General features: G+C 38.7%; 1 protein-coding gene across 3 annotated transcripts in view; it reads right to left on the bottom strand.

The window, feature by feature from the left end:
• Positions 1–252: 252 nt before the first annotated feature.
• The window catches only part of LOC134531825 (uncharacterized), a 224,390-nt gene continuing 209,568 nt past the window's right edge, over positions 253–15,074 (bottom strand). For all 3 annotated transcript variants that reach the window (XM_063367786.1, XM_063367788.1, XM_063367787.1), the window contains 7 exons: positions 12,288–12,398; positions 11,146–11,290; positions 9,429–9,700; positions 6,722–6,902; positions 4,703–4,980; positions 3,691–3,836; positions 253–2,281 (listed from right to left, as the gene is read on the bottom strand). In XM_063367786.1, coding sequence (XP_063223856.1) covers positions 2,081–2,281; positions 3,691–3,836; positions 4,703–4,980; positions 6,722–6,902; positions 9,429–9,700; positions 11,146–11,290; positions 12,288–12,398 — 1,334 coding nt within the window. In that variant the 3' untranslated portion in view covers positions 253–2,080. The remainder of the gene's footprint in view (positions 2,282–3,690; positions 3,837–4,702; positions 4,981–6,721; positions 6,903–9,428; positions 9,701–11,145; positions 11,291–12,287; positions 12,399–15,074) is intronic.

The following is a 15,074-nucleotide window of genomic DNA, read 5'->3' as shown; positions in this document are numbered from 1 at the left end:
TCAGTACATGTATCGACGTGAACCCCCGCTTAGCATAAGAACAGTTAGGCCGCAGCCATGACAAATATATTGTATTTTAACTTGGCAACTTGAGCATGTTCTGATGCTTATTATCATATGTATTTAGTACTTGAAACCTTAGTAATTTCTTAATCAAACGTGTTTTTCCACCAGCTTGCAGACTCGGAATATCCCATTGATGAAAATGAAATTAACAAAATCAACGATGAATATGAAATTAACAAAATAGAGTTTTGTCAAACTTTTATTTAAACACAAGAAAATGTAACAGTTCTTTTCAGAAAATACAGATTAGAAAAAAATCCTGTATATTACAGTAAATATTTACATGCACCTGCCACAAGAAAAAAAAATTAAATATGCACTTTTAGTTATAAAATAAAATTGTGGAGAAGCTTGCAATTCCTTTGTGGACGGAGTTAGAATATGAAACCTATTCTCAATCAACAATATCACCACAGCTGTGATGTACGTACATGCATCATACTAATTCTATTATTCAACAGGAACAATTTTAATACAGCTTTAACATAATTACATTTCATAATTTTCCAACATACATAGTATACTGATACATTGTATACGTAACACAACTATTATTTTATAGCTAATCATAGTGTGTTGTAACACCTGAACAAAATATCTCTCAACTCTTCGCCAACATTTTGTGTGCACAAACTGAAAGAAAACCATTCCAAGGGCAGATAGAAGTTAATATTTCATGGCAACTAGAAAAAAAAAGTATGTTGCCATTATTGCATTCTGTTAAATATATACAAAACTAATAGCCTAACTTAAAAACTTTATATTTTTAAAATAAACACTTTCTTCACCTTTCACTTGACATAAAGTTCTCCAAAGCGTAACTGTTGCCATGCGATACTTGATGCACGTAATTGTCAATTCATTTCTCTGTACGCTCCATAGAGTTCCGTAAAAAGTCACATTTCAACTCAAACACTATACACAAGAATTAATATTAAGTACAGTGATTAATAATGCAATACCAGTCATTTACCTATTGTCAGAACATAAAATCTGTTAATGTCAATGAGAAGAAAATATCAAGAGTTTGGATATTCAGCATCAATATACTATTACTCTGCAATATATTTCTTATAACTACAAAGTTCACACATACTGCATTCACATGGTGTACATTGAGCTTTTATCTTTTAACTTTAAGTGTCTACAAGTCTGTTACTCTCAAAAAAAGTATATTTTTTCACTTCTTGTGGATATATAGAAAAGGGAAAGAAGAAACTAGTAACGAAATGTGCTTCATGCAGACAGAACAGTGCAAAATATTCTGGTAACTTGTTTTCAGTTTTTCGTGAGAAAAAAAAATAGACAAGCTGCAAACTAACAATAATCATTTTTCACAAATCCACTTCAGTATTAAATTAAATCACTTTCATCACAATTGTTTTGACAGTCTTGAACTAAGGGTTACACACAAAACCAATTTTTCACAATTTACAAAATGTATACAACCACACTTCATACTCCTGCATTTTGATTACCTTTGCATTTAATTCAACATGTCCAATGAATAATATTATCCACTATTTACAAACATAAATTTCACACACTAGCTATTATATGTGATTCGAGTGTGTGATGCACTAGTCTGAACAAATATTTTACATGACATATTTCACGAGTTAAATGTTCCAATATTAACACGTCACAATCTCTTCATGATGCAGTCTCCTTTACGATCACGGCCACCAAGTTCGCAAGTGAATGTAACGTAACCTCCCGTAATTTTCAGATGTGAGAATCTACATCTGCAAAAGTCACTATACTCCTGCACAAATGATTCACATGTGAAAATTGTGATGTGACGTGGAAAGGTACGCCCTAATTTACATTTGAGCAGAAGTAATATTGCATCTGCCCCCAAATGGCCGTGCTATTTCGTGGATAACAAAAGGGCGAAGGAGGGGATCATGACTGTGTGAAGGGTTTAATGACTTTTAGAACCTGCTCTACAGCTCTTGTCGCTTGTGGTTTCTGGCACGCTCGCTTGGGCAGTCTTGTCTCCCGAGGATCGACGTTACCGCCGGCGGACGTTGAAGGCAGTCTTGTGCTGGAAGCGCGACCCCACGGTGCGCTCAATCCACCCCCGGGAGCTGCGCACGGAGCTGAAGATGGCGGGGTGCTCGCCCCGGCCGCAGTTGCCGTGGAAGGACAGCACCCCCTGCAGCTCCCACACCCCTCCCTCGCTGATGCACATCAGGGGGGCGCCCTCGTCGTTCTGCAAGCACCACGTCCACTGCTTACCTCTCCGTCCATTCATACATTATAATATTTACTTATTTCATATTTACTGTGTATACTATATGTGTACATTTGTGCAATTCCCTATTTCCATGAATTAATATCTCTAATCTACCCCTTATATTTGAATCTGGATCTCAAAAGAGTTAAAAATATAATATATGCATATATGCATAAGAGTAAAAAACACACAAATTTAAGTTATAAAAGTATATTCAAAATATTCAATTTTTATTTTTAAAATTAAAAAAAAAAAATACATTTTTAGGATATAACAAATATTTTTTTCCCTGTCAAAAATGTTCCCTGCAATGCTAAGCAAACATTCCTAGACCATTGTAGCTGATGGCAGGTACAAAGATTATAATTTCTATGATGGCTTCTGTAGGGATAAATAATAATGTAGTCGTTAACTACACAACTGCTAGTGTTTGAATTTCTAGCTATTAATTTTTAGAATATTTCCCCCCAAAAAAATCACATCCTTTGAATACTAAAAAGATAGGTATGTTTGGCCCATACCTAGTCCATACACACAATACCTCTGTCCAACCCAAAAACAGCTTACTTCATACATAATCGTAATTTATTACTTAAAAGAAGCAATTGCTGTATTAAAGTAATCTACGTAGGTATTTAAAATGCATTCACTGAACACTTTCAACATCAAACATTATAAAAATAAAAAATCTAACTATGCATGTTTTCAACACCATATTACTTAGTAAAGACCACTGAAATCTTACATTATTATTATTATTATTATTATTATTTTAATACAAATTAGTATAGGGTTTACAGTTTTATGTTTTTGCCTCACAGTTTAACGTAATTGACAAATGCCCATTCTTTTTTGACATGCAGTCATAAATGTGATCAGCCACTTAGCCAGTATGAAACTGTTCATTTCACACTGTGACGAAGGTTGGAAACTGGTTACAACTTAGGAATTGAAGCAGAGCTCCTGAATATTTAACCAGCTTCTCAAGACACGGTCTCATATGCTATGTTGATTTTTTTCTTTTTTTTTTTTAAATCATCACTTTTATTCAAGGGCCATTTATAAAATTTTAACTCAATATTTCCATTGCATTTGTTGTTCTGACACAAATATTTTCAACAGATATTCACTTAGTGTAATATCATGGGCATAAAAAGGCGTGAAAGTCTTCATAATTATTATCACTTGTACAATTTTTTATACCCACGACATTACACTAAGAATATATTTTAAAAATATTTGTGACAGAGCAACAAATTCAACAAAGGTATAACGACTTAGAATTTTAGGAATACCCCTTAAAATATGTATTATTGAAAAAAATGGAAAAGAAAAAAAATCAACCTGGCATATCAGACCGCACCTTAATGTTCTGTCCCACTCACATAGCATGGCGACTTCCGAGCGTCCAGGAAGCCGGCGCAGATGTCGCTGGGGCCGATGTAGCCGGAGTAGTGCTTGGTCGAGTTGCACACGTCCAGCTCTATCGTGGGGATCGGCAGGTAGTTCAGGTACGGGGTGAAGTTCAACTCTGCACAGGAAGAAAAAAAGGACATTTATACTTGATTGACTTTTTAGCGACTGGGCCTTTATCCCTTCAACCTTTACCTCAATTTGAAACTCAGAAAGAACAATACAACATATGTACATCTTTAACTTGCATAACCAATTGTGTGAGGTGGTACTTCTATAAAATATTTTAACTGTATGCAGCTTCGTTTATCACATTACCATAAACCTACGTTATCTGTCTGTAAATTTATACAGGGTGGACTTTATTTCACATTCAAAGAGCAAGTTACCACGCTATGAACAGTGAACGACCATTGCGGCTTGCGTCAGACTGGTGCGAAGGAGTGGGCATGTCCATGATGCGGCAGTGGGGGTGGTGGGAGAGAACTGCTAGGATCGTTACATCAAAACATTCTTTTACTTTAAGAATGACCCTCCTACATCTGTTTCTGAACACACAGCTTTTGGATCCATTACTGGATGCCCCTAAACCTGGTAGACAAGCAGGGTCTGCAAGTATTTAACAATTTAGAATTCAAAATGAATAATTTGATGTTCAACCTGACATTATGAATCAAATAATTCATTACCAACAAAGTTACAGCAATAGGGACTCATTCACACAAAAAATTTCATCAAAAAAGAGTGTAACGTGTATGAAACCAAGAAGATTTATCCAGAAATTTCCATCTGTTTTCTGCAACATAGTTCATTTATAAATTTTCAATATGCATAAAATTATCTGTGATCGGTAATGATTGTCGGTAAATCCGTAACATCTGGCAGGACTGTAGTCTTCAGAAGTGCTTAGTGGATGTGAATGTTACCCCATGTTGAGCGAAAGAGCATATAAGAGAGAGAGAGGGGGGGGGGGGGGGGACTCACCTCCGGGCGCAGCGTAGCTCCAGCCGGCCGTGACGCACAGCTGCCGCGGCTCGATCTCCTCCTCGGGCAGGCAGACCGCGCTGACGTAGCGCGTCAGCGCCAGGGGGTCGGCCAGCCGCACCAAGGCCAGGTCGTCGTTGAACACGAACTGGTTGAACTTTGCCTGCGGGTGGGGCACGATGGCCTGCACCTTGCGGATCTGCCTCTCCGGCTTGTCCTCGTCGAACATGGAGCCTCCGGCGAACACCGCCCACGTGTCCGGAGCGAGCGCCTTGTCCCTGCACGCACGGAAGTGAAGCCATCACTACATGCTTCAAAGATGTGGTGATGAACATCATGTTTCGTTGGAGTGCATGGTGTGTGCATGGTCGTTGAGAGAAACTAACGGCCCAGGGGTGAACAATTTTGTCTGGCTTCCTCCCCAATATTTAATAGAGAGTAATGACCAACTGGTGGCAGACTGCCCGAACCCAGTCTGATGAAAGACGCTTAAAACAAATAAACTAAAGTAAACTATCATGTATACATACATTTACCACTTATTCTACCTATACATTACAGTTTACCCGGTAATGTTTATTTGTTCTATGGGCAATTGTTCCTTATTGTTTATCCAGTTTTATTTAAAGGTATAATATTAATATAAGGTGAATGTGTATTTGATTTTGAAAAAAAATTAATAATAAAACTTTTAATATAAACTTTTAACAAGTCACAATCGTGCCCAGCTAATGCAAGAACTGTTCCTTGCACAAACAAAACCACTTGAAAAAAAAAAACCTAAAAAACTCTTTTGATGGTATTGGGGTTAAAATTCTGTTTATGACTGTTAACTGACTTGAAAATGCTAACGACAATTACCAAATAAACACGTCCGAAATTAATTTCCACTTTTATTCCTCTTGATGACAAAATTATCACATGTTCTTTACACGATAGATCCGGCAGAAAACATTCAGGTTCGCTGATTATTAGTCAGAATAATGGCATTAAATAATTTTTGTAAGATATTTTATACCAATTCATACATGCTTGCCTCTTGAATTATTCCAAAATATCTGGCCCTCAGAAAGAGTGAAGTGGGCCATCACTGATTCAACATATAATTTTTCAAATGCTAGAATTTAGAATTTAGAATTTAAAAAAAAAAAAAAAGAAAAAAACTGTGATCAGTTTATCATGAAAGATGAAAGCATTTCGAAATTATGTCATAGCACTTATGCTTCGAGTACAGAAAACGAACTGCATGCTGTTATCAAGACTCACAGAACATAAATCCACAAATACATTTTGATACTTGGCCAAAATTTATAAAGTGAGAAAAACAAATTACACTAGTACCTGGAGGCCTTGGATTCTTGTAATTGTGGCAATAACTGTAACGATACCACTGCAAATGACATAATTTGTACGGTTTCCAGTGAATCCTATCAGCAATAATCTTGGGTTTACACTAATAGTAGGATGGAATTACAAGCACTAAAATAAATCCCAAAATTTGTAGAGGGGCCTCATGGTGCCCCCGGCCCCTAGGTATCCCCTCCCTTCCTGTTGCTAACCATGGTTGTTGTATCGCATTACTGCGGTGCCAGCTTTTTTTTTTTTTTCCACTCACAGTTTATCATTACAGACCATTTTCATTCCAGCAATGTTTTCCATTTTCTCAGAGTTTACATTTCACGGGTACATTTCTCCAATGATTTTCTCAAGACCACCAACTCTCATCTGTATTTTTTTATTAATTCCTACATTTCTATAGAGCAGCTTATTAAAACCTGTTTTGAATACATTGTAGTGGATATTACTTTTATTTTTTTTACAGTTTAAAACTACACTGACGATCGCTAGTCCCTCCTGGCCGCGTGGCCCAGGGCGTGCTGGATTTAAAGACCTCTGACTGTATTACCTACATGTGAACTGTTTTTGAATGAAGTCTCTCTCCCCTTCCTACAGCTATGAAGCTAGACCGGCTCCGAACGCCGACCGAGGGGGTTTGGGGGAGAGAGAGCAGCGACTCACTTGGACTTGAGGCAGTTGAAGGAGGTGAGCAGCCACACGGGGCTGACGATGCTGGCGGTGCAGCTGGCCCTGTGGCCGGCGTGGTACATGAGCGCCACAGACGGCCACTGGCCGCCGCTCGCGCGGTCTCCCCCGACGAGGCGCGCTGCCATGCCGTCCGCGGAGCTGTGGATCCCGCACGCTGCCCAAACAACAAACACGCGACTTGCAGGAACACCCTTATTAAAAAAATGTTTTCAAGCAACATAACTTAAAAAAATTGATTAAACTGTAATCATCCCAAAAATTTTTCATTTTTTTTTTAAATACGATCGTTTGACATTGCAATACTACGTATTAGAGAGTGGATTGTTTCGGATAGTAACATATATCATTCCTTCCCAGATAGTTATAGAAAATTAAACAGTGTCATAACTACGTGTAGGCATAGAGTCTTTTAGTGTCGTAGACACATGTACCGTCTAGAACATAATACTGATATAAGAAAAATCATATCAGAAATAGTTAGCTGTCATTATTGATATTTAAAAAAAAAAGGTTTCTACAAGACAGCTGTGTCGGTTTGGCACACTATGCAAATGTTCGTAGTCAGCAATAAAATTATTATTTTTTTAACTGTCCTAAATTTTTAATAGACGTACGCTTGCAATGGAGCTTTCACCCATTCCCTTCTGCAGACTCGTGCAAGCTAGAGAAAGTTTACAGATAAGCTCCTTTTTTGATGGAAGTCAATATTTGACACAACTGATGAGTTAAAAGCTATTTGGGGAATGCTAAAAGTCTGCTCTGTGTACAGTATTAAAACCAAAAACTGTCCGCACCATGCGTCTTGGCGGCTAGCACCATGGTATTCGGAGCGGCACCGATTATCGAAGCTGATGCTCGTGACAGTACTAATTGAAGGTGGCCTCAGAAATCTCCTGAGGCGATGCATGCCCAAACAACAGTTTCTCACCTACCGAGACGTTATGCACTAACAGAACACCAGAAACTAATTACCTGACAGCTCCAAGATTTTTCCATATGAAAAATCTGCCATAGTGACACACCATTTCAATAGGTAGCACCATGTCTGAGCTGCATTAATATCATATTTGTTTAAAATGTACAATACCAAATTCACTACCAAAAAAAAAAAATTCTTTCTGCAAACTGTTTTTTTTTTATTATACAAAGTTACCTATTGAAAAAAAAACCTCAAAATGCTACGAAATTTCCTAACAGAATACAAAAATATGTATCGCCAGATAATAACATACATATGTAATTCCAGTTTTAACCAATAAAAAATTATACCGTATTTACTCCCCTTCGTATGGGTCACACTCTTAGGCAAAAAAATCTAGCAAAAAAATCTAACATTTTCACCCTAAGGATCACCCTCAAATATGAGTCGTGCATATAGCTTGTCGTCAGTAGAATACAGGTGAAATCTTTATGGTCCGTGTCTCAGCTTATTGCTACATAAGGGTAAGAAAAGGCACTAATGTCCTTTGTCTTTCCCCTCTTCAGCCTTTATGGCCCTTCTTCACCCCACCCTCTTCATCATAGCACTATCAAACAAAAAATACAAAGGAAATGAATGCTATTTTTTATACTCTTATTTCCCTTTCCCATCTTCCCTAAGAGAGAGAAGATGATAGGCTGTTTCCTTGTCAATTTTTTTGTCAGTTTCTTCAATAAAAACAACCCTTTACAGCAGTTAAGTCATGAATAAAATGTTGCAGTAGAAAGCATAGGAAACTCACGCAAAAACAATGTTTGCACACTTGCGTCACAAAAACCTGTCGAGATAGACGTGATAAGTGTGTATGGTGCCAGTTCACAACGACGGGGGAGAGAACTATGAAAAGACTTCAGCAAACAGACCCATAGAGAATGAACTGCAAAGTAGCAGAGAGTGACTGCAGTGATGTGTTGTGTTTCAGAGTTGCTCAGTGTTATGTCGTATTGAAGTGAGAGAGGGAGACGTAATGTAGAGTTATTGAACAGGCCAGGTTGCCTGGCTTGCGGGAGGACTGAGGAGTAAACAACGATAACTAAGATGGTGGAAAATGGTGTTAATCAAAAAACTACAATGTTGCAGAAAACAAATCCAATTTCTCTATAAATCATCTTCCTTAATATTTGTAACATTTTAAAATTAAATTATTTGTGAATGAGTCCCAATTGGTGTGGCTTTTGGTAACTAATAATTAAAAACTTATTATATTTAAAATGTCGACTCAATGGAAATTATTCATGAATATCAGGGGCCTAGGCAGGGGGGGTTTAGAGGTTCAACCCCCCCCCCCCGCCCCTTTAGCACCAAATCAGTAATTAATTTTTTATTAATCACTCAAAGAAATTTCATATTAAAAATTAATAAAATTTTTACCATTACAATATTTAAATTTAAGTACCGAAAACTGCTAAAATAGCACTATTTTACACCTTAAAATCCAAATTCTCCCGAGGGAGGACCCCCGGACCCCCCGCTTTAATACAGGTGGGGGGGGGGGGGGGGGCATGCTTCTTAACACCCCCCATACACAAATCCTGGTTACACCACTGATGAATATAGGATATTTCTTGAATATTCGTGTACCCATACTGAAAATCCCAACTCTTACAGGTTTTCCCTGTGTTTTTCCTTTTGCTGACCACCCTGTTCCCGGGCAGGCGTGGTCTGGGAGACGGAAGGGGGGATCAGGGTCGGCCCACTCACAGAACTCCTGGCAGGATATCTCGACGGCGGAGCCGCTGTCGCACTCCGGGCTTGCGGCCAGCGTCGCCAGCAGCGACGGCTGGCGGCCGGTCGGCGCGAGGTCGCCGGCGTGATGCAGCGCGTAATACGAGGCGGCAGGGGCGCCGTCCTGGGGCCGCGGGGAGATGTCGGTGAACACCGCCTTGCTGTACCCCAGCTCCCGGCAGGCCAGGTCGCTCACGTTGCCGTCCCAGCGATCCCCGCACACCGGGTGCCACGCCCCGTCCGACGACCTACGTCGGTCCAAAAAAACTCGCAATTAGATGCAGGCATTTTCGCACATAAAATCTGAACGCCATTAAACTGCAATATGGTACGCAGTTTTTCCTTGCTATTAACAGCCGACTGCAAGAGAGGCCATTGCCTTAGTTAACAGAGCCACTCAGGACGTGATTGCTTCCATGCTGAATTACTGTGATTGGTTTTCTAACGGTAAATACGTACCTGAAAGACACTCAACCAATCACGAAACACAGATGATGCTACAGTGTTTTAACTCTCAAATATTCTCAAAACCTTTTCACGAAAAAATATATGCCCCTATTCATTATCTATTCACAGTCAATGCGTAGATATTTTACCCGGGAACAATTTCAGGAGTGTAACACATCTGTTTGCACTACACATCACATCTGTTTGCACTTCACATTAATTTTAATAGCCACTTATAGTGTGATTTATTATAATGATTTACTTAATTCAGGCTTATCATTTAGACATTTGGATTATTACAGACAATGAGCCAAGATGAAATGATGATAAAGTGGGGATAAATGAAAATACACAGAAAAAACCAAATGGCTTGCATAACGTCAATCATAATACCCCACTTAAAAAAAATATGGTTTTACTCTGCTGAGAATTGAGTACATCGTCTAGGTGAAAGTAAAATGACACGAACACCCAATACAACAAAGAAAGCTTTAAAGTATTCTCTGTCTAATGATAACTTACTCAAACTATTTTTTTATGCTGCTTAATTATGTTTCAGAAGTTACTAGGATTGCATAATTTAAGTCTCACCTACATTCACCAGGTTTAAAATGTAAGGTTTTTTTTTTAATTGCAGATTTTTATAAAGAAATAAGATCACAGAAGAAAATTAAAATTCTAGTGCGTGACCACAACACAATTACTCAAGAAAAAATTATAATAACAAATATTTGCCTGCAATTTTTTTTTACAAATATGTATGCCAGCCAACAAAATTTGCTACAGAACACAAAATGTATTGTTTGTGTAGGTATTGGAACATCCAATTAAAGTATACTCAATAAAAATAATTTCATAATGAAAACTCATTGCCACAATTGAAATCGAGCCTTAACGCACAAGTTGAATTGTTGGTCAAATAGCATTTCACTTTGACAACAAATAATTTGAGAGGAATAGATAAAAATTTATTCTCACCATCACACACTTGATTATATTTCTGAGAAGATGGTTTCACCATTAGACACAGGGATAAAATGGAAACAAAATGGCAGTTCAGGGAGTGGTTCTTTGTAATGTAAGTGCAATCGAAGAAATTACTCGAACCATTTGTATGCAGTGTCTGACGACGTTTTGCGAAGGCATCTCAAGATAAATGCTCAAGTGTTTTTCAAAAAAATAATCACCGGCCTCAAAAAGACAAGTGTTTCGGAGAGGCTGAAGCGCGGTGTACGACAGCAGTTACCTTATCTGCAAGCTGTTGGTGTCGTCCTTGACCTTGAGGCAGCCCCACTCGTCGCTGGAGTCCGGGCAGTGCTCCACCCCGTCGCACACCTGGGAGCCCGGTACGCAGCCTCCCGTGTCGCACTTGAACTGGTCCAGCGCGCAGTCTGCACACCACAGCCATCACTCAACGTGCGCAACACGCTGCGCCTACATCTCTGAATATCCGTGTAGGTCGTGGAGAGCAGCAGGGCACAGATTTGCCACCAGAAAGTTATTTCAAGTAAGGAATTGAAATTTCACTTTCGAAAAAAATGGAATGCACAACTCTTCTGTTTATTTATCTATTATTTATTTAGGAGAAAAAAGAATTTTGATTTTGGAATTAAGAGATAACAATTATTCTTAAAGGTTTAAATTTTTTTATATTTAAAATTTATTTTTTGGGGTGTTAACGTGTGTCACCCAGCATTCCCAATCCCAAACCACCCCTCTGAATGTTTCCTAGAGGCACAACCTACAGTTTACCATATCCTACATTTTTAATGTCAGGGGTGTAACATAAATAAATGATTGCACAATGCAACAATTTTTTATATTACCAAGTGTGTGTGTGTGTTTTTTTTTTTAAATTCAGTATTAAAAAGGTATTTATATTCTTTTTTTTTTATATAATGTCAAACTCGACCATAATTATTGTTGATTTAATATCTTACGTTTCACTTAAGCAAATTAAATAATCTTCACAGAGAAAAAAATTGATGAAATCAAACTATATACAGTACTTGATGTTACAGATGTGTTATGAATAATTTTCACTGTGCACGTACGATAATCATTGGCGGTTTCAGAAGGGGAGGGGGGATAGCAGCATGCCCCCAACCCCCTCCGTGAACAATGAATTTATAATACTTAAATTTTCTCCTAATGTCTTATCATAGTTTACCAAACTTACTTAAATATTATTTTACTGCAGTGCTATAGATAATAGGACTTTTTTAACCACAAATAAAATGTACTAAACATTTAATTCTAAATATACTAAAATTTTATTAGAATATTTTAATTGGCTCTCCCCTGACCGTCACTTTGGAGTAGAAGATATGTGCATGCTTAGCGTACAGAAGGCTCCACCACAAAGCACCCAGAGAGATGGACACTCACCGCACAACTTCTCGTCTTCTCCGTTGGCACACTCTGGCTCCCCATTACACCTCCAGGTCAAGGGGATGCACCACAGTTCGGGGCAGAGGAATTCGTCATTCCCGCAGTTGCCTGAAACATGCCAGTTTAGAGTACAGTAGAACCTTGTTACAACATGTTTCAAGAAGGCATAAGAAAAAAAAAACACAAGTAGGAAAACATTTTAAGCAGCAAATATCAATTTAGCACTTCTGTGTGTTAGAACTTTTTACAAATGGACTCATCACTTTATGCAAATAAATATAATGTTAAAATCAATGATGAGTGCTCTTAGTGCTTGAATTAGCTTAATCAAGCCAACAATTTTTTTAATTCTTTGGGTGCTTCCTTCTATTGTCTTTAAAGACACTGCCAGATTTCTGTAAAATTGTCTCACGATTCATGACGATGACGTTTAGCTTGGGAATGCCTATTTCCAATACTTTCACAACTTGAAAATGTGTTAATTTTGGGATTCCTACACATGCATTCAATTAAATTAAACTCTTCAACATTAGAAAGCTTTTTCTCCCCTCCATTATGGAATAGTTGGCAAATTAAAAAATATTGTATGTTATTGTATGTACATCTGAAAAAAAAATGGAATGGCAAGAAAAAGAAGGATATTTTTTTTTTTCAAGACAAGGTTGCTAACAGATACGTAACTGTGAATGTTATGTACCTTCAATGCTGTTAGCTAGTACTAACAGCGCTAGTGTTCTGGCATACTTATAATTTTTTCGCATACAATCCTATATGAACATTCTACATCTATGGTATAGCAGTGGTTATAAACAAAAATGTAGGTGAAGTGTAAAGCAAACCTTTCCATGAGTTACCTTCACAGATGGGATAAGTATTGGAATTGTTGGGTTTTTAAAACTTTTTGTTTTTCATTTATGAATTTCAGAAAGCAAATTATTTAAGCAGGAAATGCACCCTTCATGAAATGTTATATACAGGAACTTTGTTCTTATCGGGAAAATATCAGGACTTCAAAAATTTTAAGTTATAAGCAGGACAACATTATAACAGGGTTCTACTATACTATGGCTTATCACCCATTGAGTCTACATATTTATTTAACAGCCTGTGTATGTAACTGGTTATGTACGTAGATCATACAGTTAGATCTCTCATATTTGCAATATGAAATTTTATATGTTGTGATATGTGATGTTGGCATCTATGAGAGTTGGTATCTATGAAAGGAAGTGGTAGAGCGGGCAGTGGATCGTGATGTAATGGTGGAGAGTGAATGTAACATAATGAGTAGAGCGATTTTGAATAAATATGTGATAGTCGTACAGTGTAATGAGTTGATGTCCATTTAAACAAGGTGAAAACACAACATGGCGCAGTCGGTAATAAATCGCATAGTGTTCGCAACGTGACCTTAGTGGTGTTGTTTCGTTGTTGTGCCACGTGGAGATAGAGGTTATACAGGTTTCGGCGCGATGGAATCGTTTAAGCCACCGCCGGCGCTGCTTCTAGATGGAAATCTGTGTGAACACTTTCGGCGGTTCAAACAGAGCTTTGATATTTTTATGCTAGCGACTGGATATGAGTCCAAACCATCGGCAGTCAAGGCGGCGATGTGGTTAAACCTCATAGGAGACGAGGCTGTTGAGTTGTTCAACACATTCGATCTTCCAGCGGAAGACCGTAGGGATTTTGAAAAGGTGTTGCGAGCATTTGAACATTATTGTAACCCTGTAAAAAATATCGTAGTTGAGCGGTACAAGTTTAATTGCCGATCTCAGGAAGAGGGAGAGCCGTTTGACTCGTTTGTGAGAGATTTAAAAAAGCTGGTTCAAAGTTGTGACTTCAAGGACCAGACAGACAGTGTTGTGCGGGACAGAATAGTTTTGGGCATTCGGGACAAAGGGCTGCAGGAACGTTTGTTGCGTGAACCGGATCTCAGCTTGTCACGGGCAATGGAACAGTGTAGGGTGGCTGAGCTAGGCAAGCAACGTGCCGACGCTATACAAACCAAAGCTGTCAATCCTGTTAATCGGCGTGAGGATTCGTCGGATGATGAAATTCACCCGAGAGGAGGCACAGTTGAAACTGTGTGGCGAAATAGAAGAAAGCAGAAATCAACTGAACAGCAGCAGGTACCATACAAAGGGGGGGCTGAACAGAAGCATGTGCAACAAGGAAGTCCTAAGTGCCGAAGGTGCGGGAGGGTACATAGGAAGAATGAGTGCCCTGCCTTTGGAAAAAATTTTTACAAGTGCATGAAGTTCAATCATTTTGCAACCGTGTGCACCAACCAAGTTGAAGAGGTTAGGTTCACGGGAGGTGAGATGGAAGAGTTCTTTGTCAGCACATTAGAAGTGGCAGAAGCAATGACCGGGGTGGAGGATGCCAAGCCAGGCCGAAAGGAGTGGATCCAAGAAATGTGGGTTGAAGGTAAGACTGTATATTTCAAGCTTGATATGGGCTCAGAGGTAAATATCATATCACAGAGTATTGTGAAGCAGCTGGCTCGCCCAACCCAGTTGAAATGGTCACACATAACACTCGAAGGGTTCGGCGGCAAAAAAGTGAAACCAGTGGGTGTCATTAAGCTAATGTGTGGAGTAAATACAGCAGATGGTGCTCAAGAGTGCCTGGAGTTTGTTGTTGTTGAAGATGGTAGCTGCAGAATGCCCATTCTTGGACTGCCAGGATGCGTGTGTTTGAAGTTAGTTTCTCGCAGTTTTGTCCACACCTTACACAGTAGCGTTTTATCGGAAGATAAGTTCCTCTCAGAATTTGCAGATG

Source organism: Bacillus rossius, chromosome 5 (assembly GCF_032445375.1).
Source record: "Bacillus rossius redtenbacheri isolate Brsri chromosome 5, Brsri_v3, whole genome shotgun sequence".
Lineage (NCBI taxonomy): Eukaryota > Metazoa > Arthropoda > Insecta > Phasmatodea > Bacillidae > Bacillus > Bacillus rossius.
This window is presented reverse-complemented; position numbering and strand designations above follow the sequence as displayed.